The sequence below is a fragment of the Mustela erminea genome, chromosome 1, assembly GCF_009829155.1.
Source record: "Mustela erminea isolate mMusErm1 chromosome 1, mMusErm1.Pri, whole genome shotgun sequence".
Lineage (NCBI taxonomy): Eukaryota > Metazoa > Chordata > Mammalia > Carnivora > Mustelidae > Mustela > Mustela erminea.
In genome coordinates, this window is record NC_045614.1 from 6101775 (window position 1) to 6122189 (window position 20415).

General features: G+C 50.8%; 1 protein-coding gene across 4 annotated transcripts in view; it reads left to right on the forward strand.

Moving 5' to 3' along the window:
• INSR (insulin receptor) overlaps positions 1–20415 on the forward strand; it is a 126672-nt gene that overhangs the window by 67501 nt on the left and 38756 nt on the right. For all 4 annotated transcript variants that reach the window (XM_032309594.1, XM_032309603.1, XM_032309611.1 and 1 more), the window contains exons 3-7: positions 10521–10842; positions 15764–15912; positions 16881–17025; positions 18522–18736; positions 19668–19794. In XM_032309594.1, the coding sequence (XP_032165485.1) occupies positions 10521–10842; positions 15764–15912; positions 16881–17025; positions 18522–18736; positions 19668–19794 (958 nt within the window). The remainder of the gene's footprint in view (positions 1–10520; positions 10843–15763; positions 15913–16880; positions 17026–18521; positions 18737–19667; positions 19795–20415) is intronic.

A 20415-nucleotide genomic window follows, 5' to 3' on the forward strand; every position in this document is an offset into this window, starting at 1 on the left:
CTGACAAACTCAAGAGCTGGGTCTTTTAGAGCTATAATGCCCAATAAGGTAGCCACTGGCCACAGGAAAATTAATTGATTTGCAGTCACGTTGCCCAGATTTCCAGCGCTCAGTAGCTATAAGTGGCTAGTGAATTTGGACAGCACAGATACAGAACTTTTCTATCAATGCAGAAAGTATATAAGACAGTGCTGTTTTCCAAAGGACTTCTGAAATAATGTAACTAAGGGGGGGAAAAGGGGGTGGGAGGACAGATATTGTAGAATTAAGAATGAAAAGAGAAATGTAAAACCCAGTAAAAATTATAGACAGCTCTGGTAATACTTTTGGGAATCTTACTGAAATAATTTCACTTAGTGTTTTAAGTACTTATTTTATTAGACTGATCAGGACCTTGTGGAAGAAATTAAGGCTGTGATTTTGCCCCCAAGAGCAGCTATGCCTGAATCTCATAAATTGCCACTGTGAATTTCCAAATAGCCTTTAAAATTTACCTTGGCTCAAGAAGCCAAAAATCTGAGTAGGTGGAAACAGCTTTTAAAAAGTGACCCTTAGAGTCCCTGCCTAACACACGAATGTGTTACGTACACAAATCAAGAAAACTTGAAAAATATCCACGACAGACAAACAGGGGTCCTTACACCTTCCAAGAGTGGGTTTTAGGACCAGGCTGGGGTGGACTGAGGAGGGACTTAGCAGATGTTGTGGACTCCACATGTCAAACCCAGGTCAGGGAAGTCTGAGCACCCAGCTTCTTTGTCCGTCGTTTGTCTTAAGAGTCCGCAGCCGCCCAAGTTGGAAACTGGGGAACCATCTGGGAGAGAAGTCCCAAAGGCTCCACCTCCCTAGTGGTTTCCCAAGGCAGCCTCTTCCTTCCTGTCCCTTCTGCCCTTGGCTTCCTCAGCCGTCCACCAGAGAGCTAGAAAATTGTCCCAGACATGGGTCTGATGGTGTCTTTTCTAGTCGAAGCCCTTCTTTGGTTCTTCCTGAGGTGCAGAGTCCAAGCCCCCAGGCTCCCTAACTTCCCCCTCTGCCCTGACCTCCCCTGCCTCCTTCCCCTGTACTCTGCCCTTCATCAACTCTGAACTGTTTATAGTTGCCTAAAGGCAGCTTCCGATGATTCATGCATTTGCACACACTGTCCCTCCCCCATGGGGTAAAGCCAGTCACCTGATCCCCCACCTTTTTCCCCCCTATGAGCTTTATTGTGTACCTACTGTGTGCATGGCTCTAGAGCTCAGCATAAGACAGGCGAGTTCCTCCTTCCTTTCACAGGGCATATCAGGAGAGGAGAGACAGTGTCTCCATTCATTTCTGGGTACCAGTGCCAAGAAGGGGCGAGATCCAGGTGGGCCACAGTGGGGAGCAGGTAAATAAAACCCAGAGAACTCCATGATGCCACACTCAGCCCCATTCTCCTTGGGAGACCTGGGTTTGAGTTTTGGAGGAGCCGTTTGCTAGCTGAGTTGGCCTCAGCAAAGCTGTCTTTCTGTGCCTCAGAAGGAGATCATTGTTTTGAGTAGTAGGATTAATACCTTCCTAACTGATGTGGGTTGACCGTCCTATTCTGCAGGAGGAATGTACATTTTTAAACTGTATTCTTGGTGGGAGGTGGTTAGAGATAATGCCTGTTCACTGCCTCAGTTTACGGAAATTGCAAATACACGCCGAGCACACAGGTCTGAGGTTTTCAGATCTACAGGGAACACTGGCTGGAGGGCACCTCAAAAGTAGCCTGTAGATTTTCTTAAAAGTGTAATTTATGAGTATGGTTCTTGGTTTTCTGCGTGAGTGATGGGTGCAAGTCCTGGGGGTAGGGTCCGAGAGAGCTGTGCCACTCCCCCCTGGCCTCCAATTTGGGGGATTTTGCTGTGTGACCCTGGAGAGCCGCTCCCCCTCTCTGGGCCCCCAGCGAGTGAAGCCTGGGGCCAGGGCGCCCCTCGGCCATCCCAGGCCCTGCCACGCGGTGACCCGATCTCCTCCCGGGCACACGTCCAGCTCGCGAGCGGCCCAAGTGGTGCAGCGGCTGCTTGGGGCGGCCCTTACACTTGGCTTCGTCTTTTCTTGAACTTTCCCCAAAGTTCCATTCTTTGCAGGCCCGTCCTGCAGGGTCTGCATCCTCGGGAGGGCCCCCCACCCCCCAGCGCGGACTGCCTGGCGGCGGTCACGGCTGGAGCACCAGTCGGGCCGACCGAGCCCCGCGCGCCTGGGGGCGGGGCCAGAGCTCCGGCAACACGCCCGTGTATTGGCTGAGCGCGAGGGCGGCGCTGCGGCCACCGCCATCACCTGGCCCAGATTCCACGGAGCGGACTGCACCTCGGGCTTTGTGCAGCGCGCGGTTGCCGCTGGCTCGAGGGGGGCGGGGCCTCGCCCGCCTTCGGCCCGCCCGTTAGGAACTATACACACGCAGATGCCTGTCACCGACCAATCCTGAGGCTGCTTTAACGGGGAGCACCCCTCCCATTTCCCCCCCTCCCCGCTTTTCTGGCCTGCGCGTACGGTATGTCTTCTAAGAGCTTCGCAATTAGATTCCAAATGCATCTGGAAAGCCTATCGGTTCGCGCGCGTGGGGGCGGCATTGTCAGGGAACCGAAGGGGGGAGCTTCCCTGCTTCAAGGACACGCGTCCTTGCGGTTGTCGCTTCTCGCGGATCGCCGACTGGAAAGGGCGTCTGTTGACCGCCGAGCCGTCAGAAGTTTGCCCCCGGCTCCTCCCCACCATTAAATCACCGAGGGGAGGAATTCCCCGAGTCAGTGCTGCCCTAGCTCGGGGGCTCGGGGGCTGGGCGGGGTGCTGGGGGCTCGAACCTCAGCCGCCCGGGGCCCAGGGCGGGCGTGGGGGAGAAGGTCTGTGAATGGAAACCGAGTCAATGACTCTACAGAGTTTATAAAATTCACACTTTCAGGGAGAGCCACGGGGCCCTGTGGGGAATGTGTCTGCAAGCCCATGACGCAACTGTTCCGTTTGGAAATTTCTGGAAAGCAGTAATTTTGGGAATAATAAATCTTGAGGTCCCCCCCCCAACTACAGGCTTTGGAAAGAAATGTAACAAAATGTTATTAACATATGTTGTACTCTGGAAACATAGTGGCTTCTTTCCTTTGACTTTGTTTTGCTTTTTACCATATAGCTTTTTAATTAAGGAACACCAAACCGATTTCAACTTTAAAAAAAGGCAAAGGGGGAATAAAAAAGGTGGCTGTCTTTTTCTAAGCATGTCGTTTATAGTGCAGCCCTGTGCTAGTCTTTCCCACTGTTCTAACCTTTAAACCTTACTTTGGATTTATTTTCACCTTTTTGTTTTGATGTAGTTTTCAGGTTTACAGAAGAGTTGCAAGAATTGTATCCAGATTCATTGTTTACATCTTACTGGACTTATTTCTAAAGCATTTATTTACACGTATTATATACATATATTTGGTTTTTTCCTTGAGTCTTTTGAGAGTCAGTTGTAGGCGTACTGGGCCTCAACTGGTAACTTTTTAGTGGCTTTCTAAGGACGAAAATTACCTTGCATGGCGGCAGTACAGTGAGCAGAATCAGAAGTTAACACTGAGGCAATATTTTAATCCACGAGCTTGTGTATAAGTCTTATCCCAGGAGCCAGTGTTGTCCTCATCAGTACTATATTTTCCTGGCCCTCTTTTCGATCTAAGACCACACTTCTTACTTAGTTGTTTTGACTGTCGGTTTTGTAATAAGGCAAAAATGATCGAAGAGACCATTGTATAAGCTCGCAGTGATGTCAGGCGGCTCTTACATAGTTGTACCGGGGTAGTTGGGGGTAGAATTGTATGGTTAATCAGTAGTATTTTTTAATTGTCTACCAGGGGCTTTTAAAATACATATTTTCAAATAGATGTCAGTTTTTAAAAGGGTATTATACATACATAGCAAAAACCAAAAAACAAAACCAAAAAAAACCCTACCAAATTTGCTGATATGTAAGGGTGTCCTACATACTGTCTGCTCCAAGCTCATTCCCTTCCCCAGTTTTGGGGCACATTTCTTGTGTCCCTTTCAGAGGGACGTATGTCTCATTTGTCCTTTTCTCTCCCCTCCCATCATTCCCATTTAAAGATAATAATTTCTGTACAGCAGAATCTGCCCTCTTTTTGTGTAAAGTTCTGCGAGTTTTGACTGATACATACATTCACATAACCACCACCTTTGTCAAGATACAGAATGGTTCCATCATCCCCTGCCCCCACCCCCCGCCCAGATCCTTTAGACCCTTTTCCAGCCCCTCCTCAGTTCCAGCCCAGTGATGTGTCCACTGCCCGGACAGTTTTGGCTTTTCCAAGATACCATGTAAATGGAATCATAAAGCACGTAAGACTGGCTTCTTGCACTCAGGACAAAGTGTTTGAAATTCATCCACATTTTGTGGTTGTTAACACTTAGGTGACTGCTGAGTGGGGTTCCTTATGTGCAGGTATAATGTTTATCCATTCTCCACTCCGCGGACAATTGGATTGTTTCCTGTGTTGGGTGATTATGAATGTAGCCACTATAAACATTTAAGTACAGGTTTTTGTATGAACACCCGTGACTTATTTGTTTTCCATGTCACCTGAGTAAACCCCTAGGCTGTGTGGTAAGGATAAGAAGGGCATGTTTAACTTTATAAGAAACTACCAAACTTTTCTAAACCAGCTGCCGTGTTCTGCCTTTCCCGCTGTTTGGGTCTTTCCTTTCTCTACAAAGGACTTCTGTTCTGTAGACATTGCCCTGCCTCTTGCTTGTTTCACTTAATTGCTACCTTGGAAATGATTCCAACATCAGCGTGCATGGAGCTACATTCTTTTTTGCAGCTGCAGAATATTCCACGCCTCGATCCCCCGTAATTTATTCACCTGGACCTCTAGGTTGTTTCCAGTCCTTTGCTGTTATAAACCCAGCGGGTAATGTCCTGTAGGGTGAAGATGACCCTTGTCCAGATATCTGTCTACACAGAGTCTCTCTTGTCTGCAGGGTGATTCCTAGTAGAAGAGATAGTGGGTCAAGTTGCATTTGCCTCCTTTGCTTTGGGTCACCTCTTAAGTAATTTCTGGAGATCTCCCTCTAGGGGAGGCATCATTGGGGGCGGGGAGCATCACACTTACTCCAGAGGGTCCAACCAGAGGATTCGGACATAGCTGCCCACCCCCCCAATACTCCGTGGAGTTATTTAGAGTTCAATTATCAATATTCTCAACAGGGCATAATGGGAAAGCCTTTTGAGGTCAAGTTTCAGGAAGGTTGTGGCTGCTTCTGCTAGTGTAACTGAAGGCCAGGGGCTTGGGAACCTTTAGGGAGAAGAGAGAGGGAATTGGGGCCAGCAGTCCAAAGTAGCTTGTGGGGGAGAGAGAGAGGGATGGACGAGGGACTTGTGTGTTTGGAAGAGGAAGGACTGTTGCGTGTTGTCTCTGGAAGGTCTGGGTGGGTGGATGTTTCTTACACAGCTTGCACTTGTCCCGGGAAAGTGAGCAGCCCCTGGACCGCTTGGCAGTTTCTCAAAGAGACTGCCATTGTCTTTGGCAGAAACAGCCTGGGCGGTGGCCCTTTGAGCGTGAGTTTCTGGGACTGCGTCTAGGTCTGGGACTCGGTCAGTGTCTGTGAGAGGGGGCGAGTGGAGGAGCATGGGGAGAGGAAAGCCCTCCGTCTGGTCCTTTTCATCTTGCAGAACCTGTGGTTTTCATTATTCCTCCCGGGGAGGGGTGGGGGCCCGTGGCTGGCCCAGTGGCATTTCTATTAAATAAGATCAAGTACTTGGAAACAGAATGGGAGACACCCGGAGGTGGCTTATCATGATCAGAGCATAGTCTGCAAAAGTTAAAAACACAACTTTTACGTAAAAGGAAAAAAAATAAAAAGCCAGCAAAAGAACACTCATCAACACATTTCTTTTAACTCTTTAGTAAGGGGACCCGCAGGATGGCAAAGCCAAAGGGTTTGCTGTCACTGAATCAGGATTGCAAAGTTCGATACAGGGCTGTTTTAATGCCCTCTGGGGCCACAACACTGCCATTTCTGGGAGGTTGTGTCTTCTGGTGGATAAAAATCATTTACAGTGTGTCCATCTATGAGATGACATCGGACTCCCTGGGAATCTAGGCGCTGGTAGGAATAGTAACTCTATCCCGGGTATGTTTCCCTGAGCAGGGACTGGCCAGCCATCCAGCCCCTTGCCTGCTTCTCTTAAAGTTTTATCAGGCACAGCCGCGCCTGTGTGTATGCGCACGTGCACGTATCTTCTTTGGGGCTGCTTTGTGACCCTTCGCAGGAAAAGCTGGCCGGGGGCTCTGCTGGGGAATGAGACGACTCTTAGGTGGGCTCCCGCATAAAATTGGAAACTCCTGTTGTCAGCTTCCAGGCCCTGTATGCAAGTGTTGAGTATTTTTTCTTGGCATTGTCTAGGCCGGAAGGCTTATGTGTTTGGGAAGTTTTTGTTGGGTCTTTGCTATTGCTACTTTTGAACTCAAGGGCTGACCCTCAGACACAGCTCCAGCCCAGGAAATAGAGCCCTTCCTGTTCTCACATGTGCCTTCCCAGAGGGTCGGGTCTTTGTGGGTCCTAGATAATTGTCTGCCTTAAATATTGCTTCCTGCCATTGAGCCTCCGCCCTTGGTCCCTGCAGACCGATCATTCATAACAACGACGATCATAATAACAGGACCGGTAGTAGCCAACTTAGAGCAAACCTGCACCTTGATCAAAGAATCCTGTGCTGGGGCGCCTGCATGGTGGTTGAGCATTGGGCTCTTGATCTTGGCTCAGGTCTTAAATCTCAGGGTTGCGAGTTTGAGCCCTACGTTGGGCTCCGTGCTAGGCACGAGTCTGCTTAATAAAAAAAAAAACAGAACAAGCAACCTCCCCCCTACCGCCCAAGAATCCAGTGCTTTATCCTCATCATCTTGTTGAGTTGTGAGACGTTAAGGGACCATTATCTCCATTTTACAAACCAAAAAACTGAGGCTGTTGCTTCTTTAAGGAAATCTTTATGGTGTGCCTGTTGCGTGGTGGGTGCCGCGTTGCCCAAGCTGAAGGCAGATCGCTTCTTCCTTGATGCGTGGACCCTGTGGATGGCCACAGTGATTCTTTATATCCGGAATAATCAGATTCAGAGCCCAGAGATCTAGGGGTTCGCTTTGGCCCTGCTGCTTCTCCAAAGGCCTGTGGTCCTGCTTCTGTGAAATACGTCCTTACTCATCTGCTCCTCTACTCCTTACTCCTAACCCTGCTGGAGTCTTCTTTGGAATTAAGTGAGAATCTAATGGCCTATATGTAATCCCTAAAAAACCTACACGGACCTTCTCCCATCACCTGCCTTGCTCCTCTTACAGCTGCTTTGTTCTGTCTGGGTCCATGGCGTAAAAAATCAGAATATGCTCCATGCACAGATGTTCCAGGTTTTGCATTTGTGTGTAGATTTTCATGGTATTTGTGGAGCACCTGTAACTGCGGGTTGGATCGTGGGTGCATCCTTGAGCCAGTGGCTAAAAATGGGGTACTTGGATGTACTCCAGAGTCATTCCTTTTCCTCCTCTCTAATCAGAGGTGTCCCTACGAAACTCCAGCTGATGCTGGTGCACGCCCCGTCTTAGGAGTGGGTGTCCTAGGAGCCGGTGCTGTGAATGGTGCAGACACAGCCTGTCCTCCAGCCTTCCCTCTAGACAGATGGTCAACAAACAGCCAGAGTAATTTTTGAGAATGATAAATACTATAGGAAAAATGTAATCAGATAATGTGTTAGAACATGATTGAGCTGGGGGGAAGTGACTTCCAGTGGGGAGGTCAGGGAAGGTCTTTCTAAGGTGCTGGGACCTGAAGGACAAGAAGGAGCCAGTCATGGGAGGACAGTGGGGAGGGCACTGCCGCCAGCTGGAACAGCAGATGCAAAGGTCCTGAGGTAGAAGTGTGTGTGTGTGTGTCATGTGAGCAGCAGTGGGGGGTGGGATTGGGGAGCAGGAAGAAGACCCAGATGGCTGCTGCCTGGGGCTGGGAGAAGGACTCCAAGAGACTAGACCACAAGAGACCTCTGGGCCTTGTTAAGGAGTTTACTCTCATTCTCTAATCCTCTGGTGTCCAATGCAAGAACCAGTAGCTACCAGTGGCTGGTGAAATTAAAACTGGAATACAAAGAAAGGTTCAGTTCCTCAGGAGAAATTGGAACCGTTGTGTCCTCTTGGTGGGAAAGTAAAATGGCGCAGCCACTGTGGAGAACAGTATGGCGGCTCCTCAAAAAATTAAGAAGAGAATTACCGTCTGATTCGATAGTTCTGCTTGAGTATACACGCAGAAGAATTGAAAGCTGGGTCTTGAAGGTCTTCGTGTATCCATGGTCTTAACGGCATTATTTGCCATGCCGTAGAGGTGAAAGCAAGGCACTTGCCAGTTGGTGGATAAATGAATAAATAAAATGTGGCATATACACACCGTCGAATGCTATTCAGCCTTAAAAAGGAAAGATTCAGACACCTGCTACAGCACGGATGGATCTTGAAGACCTTATACTCTGTGAAACAAACCAGTAACAAAAAGACCAATAGTACATCATTTCACTCCCAGGAGGTCCCCAGAGTGGATGGTGGGAGCCAGACACTGGGTGGGTCTTGGGGAGTCAGTGTTTTTTTTTTTTTTTTTTTTTTTTTTGTGTGTGTGTGTGTGTTTTAAAGATTTTATTTATTTATTTGACAAACAGAGATCACAAGTAGGCAGAGAGGCAGGCAGAGAGAGGGGGGAAGCAGGGTCCCCGCTGAGCAGAGAGCCTGATGCAGGACTCGGTACCAGGACCCTGAGACCATGATCTGAGCTGAAGACAGAGGCTTTAACCCGCTGAGCCATCCAGGTGCCCGGGGAGTCAGTGTTTTAAGAGAGACAGAGTTTCGGTCTGGGAAGATGTGAAAGTTCTGGAGATGGGTGGTGGAGATGGGTGCGGGACAGTGTGAGTATACTTTGTACCGCTGAGCTGTGCCCTTAAAAATGGCTAAGATGGTCAATTTTATGCTTCGTGTATTTTGCCACGATTAAAAAAAATTAGTTCCTCATTGCATTAACCACACACAAGAGCCACAGGGGAGAAGTGGCTGCTGTGTTGGACAGCGCAGCTGGAGAGCGGTCCTGTCCTCGGAGCAAGTTCATCAGGCAGCGCTGCTCCTGTGTGAATGTGGCTCCAGGCGCCCCTTCTGTTTCCTGGAGCCAGTTTTGGGGGCCCAAAGTTGGTGCAGCAAAGCGCCTGAGGACTTGGGGTCAGCACCCCCAGCTTCCGGGCTGTGTTTCAAGCCGTGGTTTCAGCCGTGCAGAGTGCATGAGCGAAGAAACTCCCAGAACGGGCAGTGCCACGGCCAAGGTCTGTCCGGCCTCAGGGAAGCCATTTGTCCATGGACAGATTTGCTGACAGCCTGGACAGGGAGCCCTGATGCTGAGGGACCGAAATCAAGGGGTGATCAGGAAGGGGTGAGTAGTGAGACGTGGGGAGGAAGGGGATGGGTCACAAGCTGTTGCTGGAACTCGGGGCAGAGTCCAGCATTTGGTGGACAATTCATTGCGGGGGACCAGAAACTCCCCTAGCCACGAGATCAGAGGGAAGCCTCTGGTGTCCCCATCGGCGGGACCTTCTGTTTTCTTCCTGTTCGTTATCTCCTTCAGGTTGCAGCAGACACGTCCCCTCCCCTTACTTCCAGCCCCATGCTGTGGCTTATATGATTGCGCCAGTTTAATGAACCTGCCTCCTCCATTGGACCCTGTGCTCTGGAAGGAGGGGCTGTGGCCACCTTGTTCCTTGTTCCTTGGCTGAAGCCAAGATCGGGGCAATCAGATGTCTGTTGAAGTGACAAATGACCTTAGGGTAACTTGCTCCACCTTCTCATACCGTGGTTTCCCCATCTGTAACACGGAGGCAGCGGCCCTAACACTGTCTGTGTACATGGATACCGCAGAAGCCCGGTAGAACAAGCTTGCGAGACCTGACTGTCGGGTTTTCAGGGCATTTGTCAACCAGCTATTAAAGAAGCGTTATGAAATGTACATGATACAGACTTACCGTGAACAAATTACCTTAAAAACAAAAGCAATAAATACTCAGAACTCACCGCTTCTGATCGCCTCGTACATTTTTCGATTAGGCTCTTGGGTTATTTGCTACTATTGTAGCCATCTGGTGGAGAGGCTGCTGAAGGCTGGGCTGCTCCGTGTCTCTCATCAGCTCCCCGTCTCTCATCAGCTCCCCGTTGAGCAGCATTTTGTTAGTAGCTTTGGATGGCCCGAGGAGGGGGTGTTTACACCAGGGCGATGTGCAGGAGCCGTGAGTCAGAGCCTGTCTGCCTGCCTCCCTGGAGTGGTCTTACACAGTTGCGAGCACACCACTGGTGGGGGGGTAGTGGGGCTGACTTGGGTTAACAGTCACGCCTGGCTTGGAGGGAGTATGGTAGAAGGGAGACCGTTGCTGGTTTTCTTTTGCTTGGCTTGCTGTCCCTCATCCAGACTTGCGGTCTCTGCGTACGGCCATCGCTGACCGGCTGTCTCCTCTCTCCCTCCAGTCTGTCCCACCATCTGCAAGTCGCACGGCTGCACCTCGGAGGGCCTCTGCTGCCACAGCGAGTGCTTAGGCAACTGCTCCGAGCCCGACGACCCCACCAAGTGCGTGGCCTGTCGCAACTTCTACCTGGACGGCAGGTGCGTGGAGACCTGCCCGCCCCCGTACTACCACTTCCAGGACTGGCGCTGCGTGAACTTCAGCTTTTGCCAGGACCTGCACAACAAATGCAAGAAGTCCCGGAGGCAGGGCTGCCACCAGTACGTCATTCACAACAACAAGTGCATCCCCGAGTGCCCCTCTGGTTACACGATGAATTCCAGCAAGTGAGTCTGGGGTGCAGCTTCTGGGAGGGTCGGGGGAGGCACGGAGGGGGCGGGCGGCATCTGCTAAAACTGTGTGAAAAACCAGAGCTAACTGGCATCGAGCGAGGAGGCGGCTGCTGAGTAGTGATCTGCTTGGGTCTGTTGGAGGCCGTCTTTGCCTCCTGGTTTGGTCCTGGCCTTTGGAACAGGGAGTCGACGAGAGAGTGAGTATTTTCTCATCTTCTGCACCACTTTTTTTTTTTTTCCCTGCACCATTTTTAGAAGTTTTTTCTGTGCTTAGCTTGGGGGAGCAGAAGACAGAAAGACAGAAGTCCTTGGTTCCCCCCCTTTGCATGTACAGGACTTTCCCCAGCTAAGTTACAGCTGAGGGCAGAGCTGAGTTTTTTAGGTTTTCTGCCTGTTGGAGCCACTTAGTATGGGGAGATTAGCCTGGAGCACAGGGAGGAAGAGACTCCGGAGTGTTCGAGACTCTTCCCAGGACTTTGGTGCACTTTGAAGGACAGCACCGTCCAGCCATTCCCTAGTGTTCGGGTGAGGAATACGGTGTGAGTCAGATTTCCTACACACATCACAGGCTTTTTGTTCACGTTGTTAAGCTTTTTAGATGAGCTATTTCAGTGTCTCAGGGCTGTAACCAAGTTTGAAAAATCTGTTTCCTGGTTTTTGTGTTGAGGGTTTGGGGGAAAAAAAAAAAAACAACAAAAAAAACCAACCCACCCCACGAAACAACAACAACAAAAAAAAACAAATCAGAAACAGACGCACGTCAAGGGCCTTGAGCTGATCTGCTTACGTAAAAAAATCTTCCTCTTCGGACTTGAGAATTAGCCAAGCGAACGTGTTCTGGTGGGAAATTTTATTTCCCCGGGTGGAGTGGGTGGGAAGGAAAACAATCTTTATTTCGGTTCCTATGAGCCTGTCTCTGAGTGTTTGTGAAACCTGCAAGTACAACATGTTTTGTTTTACTTGTTTTTGATAAAACCTATCAAGTGGCTTTGTTGACCAAAAATAGGCTTCTATAAATCACCTTTGCATGCCAGACAGAGCCTTTTTTTTTTTTTTTTTTCTTTTCCTGGCTAGTTTTATCAGTCAGGTTGGGAAAATGACCATATTCCTTTTGATTCATTTCTGTTTTTTGTTTTTTCTCCATGTTTGAAATAAAACATGGATATTAACGTCTTCCGGCGAGATGTTTGTTTAAAAGACACTGGCTTTAAATAAAAGGTATTTTTTGCCCCCTTGACCGTAACTGAGACCTGAGATGGAGGGGAGATTTCTTTGATGTGCTTGCTGACGGGGCAGCAGCCCCTCGAACCCAAACCCCGGGAAGCGGGCAGCCCGTCCTGTGATGTCTGGGACCTTTACTGAGGGAAGAAAGGCAAAGTGAGGAATGCCAGTTAGAACTTGCCATAGCAATATTTCACTTTGTTGGTTAAAAAAACAAAACAAAACCAAAAAAAAAAAAAACCCAAAGAAAAAAACCAAAAAACCCCCCCAAAACAAACACTAGCTTTTCCTTCCAAAGCTTTTCTTCCAGAGCTTTTATTTGCTGAAAGACTTTAGTGCTCTCATTTTCTAATGTGGTTTGATACCAAATAGAACCAGATAGATTTATCTGGGAAATGGTTTCTGATGGTTTTGGAACAGAGGTCTGGGAAGCCATGTGATTTCGTTAGAAAGCTTCACTATCTGGGGTGACTTAGGTTCCTGGTGGGAGCACCGGGGTGCTCTTTCCTGGAATGAGGAGGGCTTGCTCTGTGGGATGAATGTTAGAGTGTGGTGGGGGTGGGGCATCCCTCACCCCCCCCCCCACCCACCGAATGATCTTCGCCTGCCATACAGCTCCCAGCTGAAAAGCCCCTTCCCTATTTGACTGCCCCGTCTTAATGAACGTGCAGCCACTCCTTGGCACATCGCACAGTTTTCACTCTTTTCCCAGCATTTACTGCTAATTGCTGTCTTAAGTGCCTTCGCCGCCTCACTGTAGGTTTCACAGTGTATCGGTGAGCTCTGTCTGTGTAACAGACCTCCCAACACTTAGTGACTCGAGACAACACTCATTTCTGATTTGTAATGATTTCCGGGGTTGACCGGTGGTTTGTCCAGCCTGCGCTGCACCGAGCCTCTCTTATCTCGAATAGGCGTCGGAGGCCTCTCCTGGTGTGGTTTCTTAGCCCAGCAGCCAGCCCAAGGGCTTGCCCCAGTGTGCACGTACTTTTCCCCTCTGCTTTAAATTAGTTAACGTCCCATTGGCCAAAGCAAGTCACGTGGGCAAGCCCAGATTCTCTGAATGGGGAGTACCCGCACTTCTTGTCGGGATGGGCTGCAGACAACTTGTGGCTATCTCCCACAGGGAAAGTAGATCGCCTGTTTCCTTCACTCATATATGCCTGCGGCTTAGGATGGGCGCTGGCAAAGGGCCAGATAGTAAATATTTTCAGCTCTGAGGGCCATATGGCCTCTGTTGCAGCTATGCAGCTCAGCCCCGATAGGGCAAGAGAACCATAGATGATACGTCAACCAGTGGGCGCGGACGGGCTCCTGCGTAATGGTATTTACAAAGACAGGTGGCTGGCCAGATCTGGCCTGCAGGGCCATCATTGGCCGATCCCTGGCCTAGAGTATCACCTGTCACCTTACAGGTGCTCTGGGAGTTATTTGCAGAATCAACAAAAGAACCCAAACATTGGGTCCCTGTTCCATTTCCGCGCCAGCTGTTCTAATGTCAGCCGGGTGTCTGGGGGGCAGTTCGGACCCCAGCCACCCAGAGTGAGCATCGGGCTGTGCCCTGCACAGTCCCGTGCTGGCTCCAGATGCCAGCACGCTTCGGGGTACCCAGGGCACCCACGCTTCTCCTCGGCTGGCTATACATGTAGGGGTTCTCACATACCCTTTTCAGGTTCAGTAATTTGCTAGAACAGGTCACAGTACTTTAAAAAAAAAAAAAAATCCATACCATTCTGTCAGTCCCGAGCCCGTTGATGGTAGCACCCTTGGTTAGGGACGCGGGCAGGGGTCGGCCAGGAGGTACACGTCGCTCCCCGTCAGGGCCCCTGTTTATCGCTGGGCCGGCCCTTGTGGTTCTTCCTATGATCACTTGACGCACTTCAGCAAAGACTATCTGGGAACTTAGAGAAACGAGGGCGAGCGATGACTCATGAGTCCTCACCAGAGGGCACACGGAGCCTTGGGGGCCACACAGCGAGGTCACGGGGAAGGAGAGAGAGAGAGAGAGAGAACCTGCGGCTCTGCCTTTGCTAGGACCCGAGGGCAGGTGTCCACGGTTTTGTGGGCTTACCCTTTCCTGGTGAATTTAAAGCATAAGAAGAGGAATTGGAGTGGGAGGGAGATGTGGGGTCCCTCGGGCAGTCCCTCGGGCAGCCAACCGCCAGAGCTTTCTCAAAGAGGGGGCTTCGGGGGCGGGGCAGCCGAGTTCCATATCTGGCATGTGGCTTGGGGCCGGGTCTTCCTGCTGACGGAACGTTGATTCCAGCGGGACGTTGAGAATCAGAGCCGGTCAGTGTCAGGCACTGACCCTGCACACATTCCCAAGTACAACCTCATCCTTAATTACCGCTGAGATGCCCAGCTCTGCCCTGTGGAAACTTCACGGAGCCAGTGTCCAGAATTTCCCCTGGGCTCTCATTACAGAGCTGTGACCTGGGGACTTCTTGACCATGTGATTGAACGCCCATCTTCAGTGGCTGAAAAACCCACAAATCGGATCCCACCTTTGGTCTTCTGGGTGACCGGACCCCATCCTGCAGCTACACAGGGACCCCCCCACCCCACGCTGTCCCCTCGGTAGCATAACAAAGGGGCTCCCACCTCTCAGGGAATGCCAAGGGCCTTTGAAGCTCTGTGCCAGGACCTAGGACTGCTGTCACCAAGGTCATTCTGAAGAATCGGATATGCCAGGGGTGTGTGACCGACAACAGTAGCAGCAATGATACCGCTAGTGAAAAGTGATCATCAGAGCAAGGACTGGTGATTCTTGTTCTGTACGTGCCATGTGGTTTAGACGGTTTCTCCCCCTGGGAAGTTTGATAAAACCCTCTCTGGACTGACTTGGGTGCGTGCCCACCACCTCTGAATCCCCAGGGATGGGTGGAAGGTGGTGTCCAGCCTGGCCTGGATCCTGTGTCTTGCCTGGACCTTGGAGTGCTGTGCTAGCCAAGAACCCACCCCCTTCAAGGACCACTGGCTATGGTCAGCAGAGCCAGACACTGCGCCCGTCAGACACTGTCCTGTGCCAGGCTGTGTTACAGGTGTGGGCACATCGTACCCCACGCAACAGTAAGCACCTGGTCTCCTTGGGAGCGGCGGCCACAGTTCTGCCCTGTGGGGGCAGCCCCACCATGGTACGGGGCAGTGGAAATCCTCCGAAAGGCCCATCAGCTTGGAACAGTTCCCATCACGTGTTAACACCCAAGTCTCATCCCTTCGGTGTGATGGCATGAGTCCTGCCTCTTCGGGGTAGAACAGGATCCTCCTGGGGGTGCAGAGTGAATCCCATTACTTTGGGGTATGCGGGACCCCCGTTGTTTTAGGGGAGAAGCGTGAGTCCCCTGCCTTCGTGGTAAAGCTGTAGGACTTGCAGGCGTGGAGGACGGTACACACCTGCCCCTTTATGCGGTGGTTCTTACTGGGGGTGATTTGTCCCCCTGTCGGCAGAGGGGACGACGTTTGGAGACATTTTTGGCTGGCATGGAGTGGGGGAGACCCAGGGGGGCTCCTTACGACCTTCCAGCGCCAGGACACACTCACCACAAAGAATTTCTCCTGCCCCGCATGTCAGCAATGCTGTGGTTGAAATGCTCAGCCTTAGGGTAACAGCGTTAGTCCCGTCCCTTGGGCCCGGTGCAGTCCTGGCATGTGGGGTCCTGGGTGCCCTGACCCCCTCTCTCCACTCTGTCCTCAGCCTGATGTGCACTCCATGCCTGGGCCCCTGTCCCAAGGTCTGCCACATCCTGGAAGGCGAGAAGACCATTGACTCGGTGACGTCTGCCCAGGAGCTTCGAGGCTGCACGGTGGTCAACGGAAGCCTCATCATCAACATCCGAGGGGGCAGTGAGTGCTCTGGGGGCGGGGGGGGTGGGCTGCCCCGGCGGTGGGGACCTACCTTCCCAGCTGCACAACGGGGGAGGAGTTTGAGGAGTTGGCTTCCAGACCGAAATTCAAATTTGTGGCTCAGTCCTGGCCCCGCCCACCTGGAGATTCTAGTTTTCCAAGTTGGGAATTGGCATTCTGACTTGGGAATTTGCATTTGTAATGAGTAGGCCACGTGCCCTGTGGCAGGTCTGTGGGCTGTGTTTCCAGAAATGTGGTTGCAGGCAAAAAAAAAAGCATCCTTTTGTTTATATTTTCAGCAAGCATTTATTGAATGCAGACTCACAGTGAACTAAGCAAAGCCAAGCCCCCCACGATGGGTCCTACAAATCAACACATCAGTGTATGACGTAAACTTGGGGTGGTCCCCACCATGGAGGGAAGTGAGGCAGGGAAATGGGGGGGGCAGGTAGTCTCTGCCACTGGAGAACTTGAGAACGAAGGGGCGTGGCTCTTTTCCAGTTACACGTTATTGTTATTTACAAAACGGACTGGAATTTCGGCCACTGGGCTTCCTGTCGTTTGCCAGCCTCTGAGATAGAGAATAAAGGGGTCTGCTGTTTTTGAGGGGGTTTCTGCTCTGAAGTGGGATGCCTTGAGCTGGAGATGAAGCAAACCAAGCAGATCTATGAGAGAATGATATTCTGGACAAAGGAGGAAGCCAGTGCAAAGGTCCTGAGGCAGAAGGATGCCTAGCTTGTTTAAGGGCATACACGGTAAAGGATGAGGAAAAAAATGCGCTGGTCACTTACATAGAGACTTGCAGACCCTGCGGTAAAGGCTTTGATTAGTATTCTAAGTTTGATACATTTTGAGCAGGGCGTGTTGAAGTCACTTGCAACCTCTAGGCTGACTCCTCCCTATGGGTGATTATGGGAAGATTAAAATACTTCTGTAGAAGCTCACGGGGTCTTCTCCCCTTTCCTTAGACAACCTGGCAGCTGAGCTGGAGGCCAACCTCGGACTCATTGAGGAAATTTCTGGGTATCTGAAAATCCGGAGATCCTACGCTCTTGTGTCACTTTCCTTTTTCCGGAAGTTACGGCTGATTCGAGGAGAGACCTTGGAAATCGGGTATGTGGCCTGGTTCTGTGTGCGGCCCGGGTGCTTGCTAGGAGGTTCATAAGTTAAAGTGACGGAGGGGTTTCTGCCAAAACACGGAAACACCTGTGTCGTGGACGGACAGATGGATAAAGATGGGGCCCGTACATGCAGTGGAATATCACTCAGCCATAAAAAGGAAGGAAATCCTGCCATTTGCAGCAACGTGTATGGACCTTGAGGATGTTACGCTGAGTGAAATAAGTCAGAGAAAGACAAATGCTGTAGGATCTCAGTTGCATGAGGAATCTAAAAACAAAACCACAAAAGCAAGCTTGGAGACACAGAGAGTCGATTGGTGTTCCCAGAAGCAGGGGTAGGGAGCAGGAGGAGACCCTCCCCAGGGGTCCGAGGGGACGGACTTCCAGTCATAAAAATAAGAAAGTCCTGGGGTGTAATGTACTCATCGTGACCATTGTTAACAATACTGTATTCTACATTTGCACGTTGCTAAGAGCGTAAATCTTATTTTTTAAAAAATATTTAATTCATTTATTGGACAGAGAGCACCAGCAAGGGGAGTGGCGGACAGAGAGAGAGGGAGAAGCAGGTTCCCCACTGAGCAGGGAGCCCAATGCAGGACTCGATCCCAGGACCCTGAGAACACGACCTGAGCCAAAGGCAGATGCCCAGCCGACTTCTAACATTTACTTTCTTAGCAGCTTTTAAATATGTGATACAATATCATTACATGTACTTACAATGACAGAACTTAGGGGTTTTAAAGCCCCCGGAGAATCTGTTGGGGGACAGTGCCTGGAGAAGCCTTGAGAGGAAGGAATGTGCTGGGACTTGTCGAGAGACCTAGCCAAGGAGGTAGATACAGGCACTCTTGGGAGATCTCAGGGGGTCCAGCTCCAGCTCTGTGCCCTCCACCTCCTCAATGAGGCCAGGAGAGGAGCGACACCTCTTGGTCCCCTTTGTCATTGACTCTTCCTTGCTGAAATTCTCATCTCTGGCCCGTAGGATTCTCCTTTTTGGAGATACTCTCCCTGCCTCCTCCTCTCCCTCCCAGGCCCCTTCACTCCACCTGCCTTTGAGACTTGCCGTGGCGGGGCTCCCAGCCTTGGCTGTCTCTCTAGCGATCTCCTCCTACGTGCGCTAAGAGTCCGGCTCTGGCTTACCCTCGAGCCTCTCTCTAGCCCGGCGACCCCCAGAAGCCTCAGATGCCACAGGTACAAAATGGAACTCCTCTCCTGGCCCTAATTGTCCATCTTCATTTCCCAGATCCCCTTCCCTCGAGGTCTACTGACTCTAGGTCAGTAAGACAACAGAAAGCCAGACTAGCTGTGTTTCCTGCAGATGGGGACAGACTCACGAGTGACAGGTCTGAGGAGGGCTGTCCAGCAGGGACCCAGGTTCTGTCCATTTCCGGGCTGCTCAGGGTCACAGCTCCAGCCGCGGCCCCGCTATCTTGGCGTTGGAGGTTACAAGCCCGTGAATGACTAGGCTTGTGTATGTTTCCGTAGGAACTACTCTTTCTACGCCTTGGACAACCAGAACCTAAGGCAGCTTTGGGATTGGAGCAAACACAACCTCACCATCACTCAGGGGAAACTCTTCTTCCACTATAATCCCAAACTCTGCTTGTCAGAAATTCACAAGATGGAGGAAGTTTCAGGAACCAAGGGGCGCCAGGAGAGGAACGACATTGCCCTGAAGACCAACGGGGACCAGGCGTCTTGTAAGTGGTGATGTCCTGGTCCTTCCAGCGGGTGCACCAGATAAGGTGTCCGCCCTCCTCCTCGAGGACTGGCCCCCGGGTGGGGGGTGTCGTTGCCTCTCAGTGAGCTGGAACAACTCTGGGTCATAGGGTTCTGCTTCTGAAATACCGAGGACAGGTGTATCTTATCTTAGTGATTAGAGAGATAACAGTGCCTGATTCTGGAAGATAACTCCATTGGCATTGAATGAATGAATGAATGCATGATTCAGTTCCTCCATATAGATGGCCTTGGCTCCAGTGCTCTAGCAGGTCCCGTAGCTGCTAATAGAGCCAGAGGCTGCCCGCTGACGACACTGCCCTGACAGGTTCTCTCTGGAAGGGACATCTGAGCCTTGAGGCGCCAAGGGACTCGGGTCATTGCCGCGGAGTGTGGGAACTCGGGAGGGAAGGAAAGCAGGCTGGGGTGGAGCTTAAGGGATGCTTGCTTGCTTGCCTGCCGCTCTGTGTAAGGCGTGGTCTCTCCGGGATCGGCTCGTTCTCTGAACTCCCGCGGCACATGTTCCATTTGCACCGGGATTGAACGTCTTCCGACACGTAAGGCTCCGAAGCCCACCTGGATGCCAGCATTGTGCCGGGACAGACGTTTCTCTTAAAAATGACTTCTCCCAGTGATTACTGGCGAGGCGTCCTTCTGGGTGGGTGCTGACCACTGTTACGTACTGTTGAGCCTCTGGCCGGGTCACGGGCTCATAGTAGGGGCCAGCTTGCGAGACCGGCTCTGGCCTCCGAGCCCCAGGAGGAGGCGTGTGGGAGTGAGGCCCACCCAGGAGGCAGCAGACTGACATGCCCCTTCCCGTGGGCGCGCTTGGAGATGCAGGATCACCTGTTCCGGGCTGGGCTGAAGGACGTTTTTAGTGCTGATACCATTACTGTTTTTAAACTTTCCTAGGTGAGAACGAACTCCTTAAATTTTCTTACATTCGGACATCGTACGACAAGATCTTGCTAAAATGGGAGCCATACTGGCCCCCTGACTTCCGAGACCTTTTGGGGTTCATGCTTTTCTACAAAGAGGCGTAAGTAGGAGATAAAAGAGGTGTGCGGGTTCGGAGGGTCCCCTTGGAGACTCCGCTGTCTCTCTCTTCCTTGGGGATGGCTGTCATCGGTCCTTTTTTACCATCTCACAAGCCGATGGCCTGGGAAGTTAGTAAAATCCCCGTTTGTCAAAACCAGAAATTAAAACAAACCAGTTTCTTATGCCAAGTTTCCTACAGCAACATCCCACTGTGCCTCATAATCCGTACATCTCGCCAGGACATCCTTAACGAAATTCACTCAGTCTGCTTAATGGGTTTTTAAAGATTTATTTGCATATCAATTTTGTATTTTTTTTCCCCAACATTTAAAGAATTGTGGCAACACCTATGTGACATAAAATTGGTCCCTTGGACTCAGTTTCTCTGTACAGCTCATTAAGCACATTCACAGTGTTGTGCACTTGTCTCCAGCGTCCGTCTCTAGAATCTTCTCTTCCCAAACGAAAACTGTCCCCATTAAACAACACCCAGTCATTCTGAGTACAGTTGGCCCTCGAATAATGCCAAAGCTAGGGGCACTGACTCCCCTACCCAGCCAAAAATCCACACACAATTTTTATCCCTCCCCCAAACTTAGTTGCTAATAGCCTGCTGTTTCCT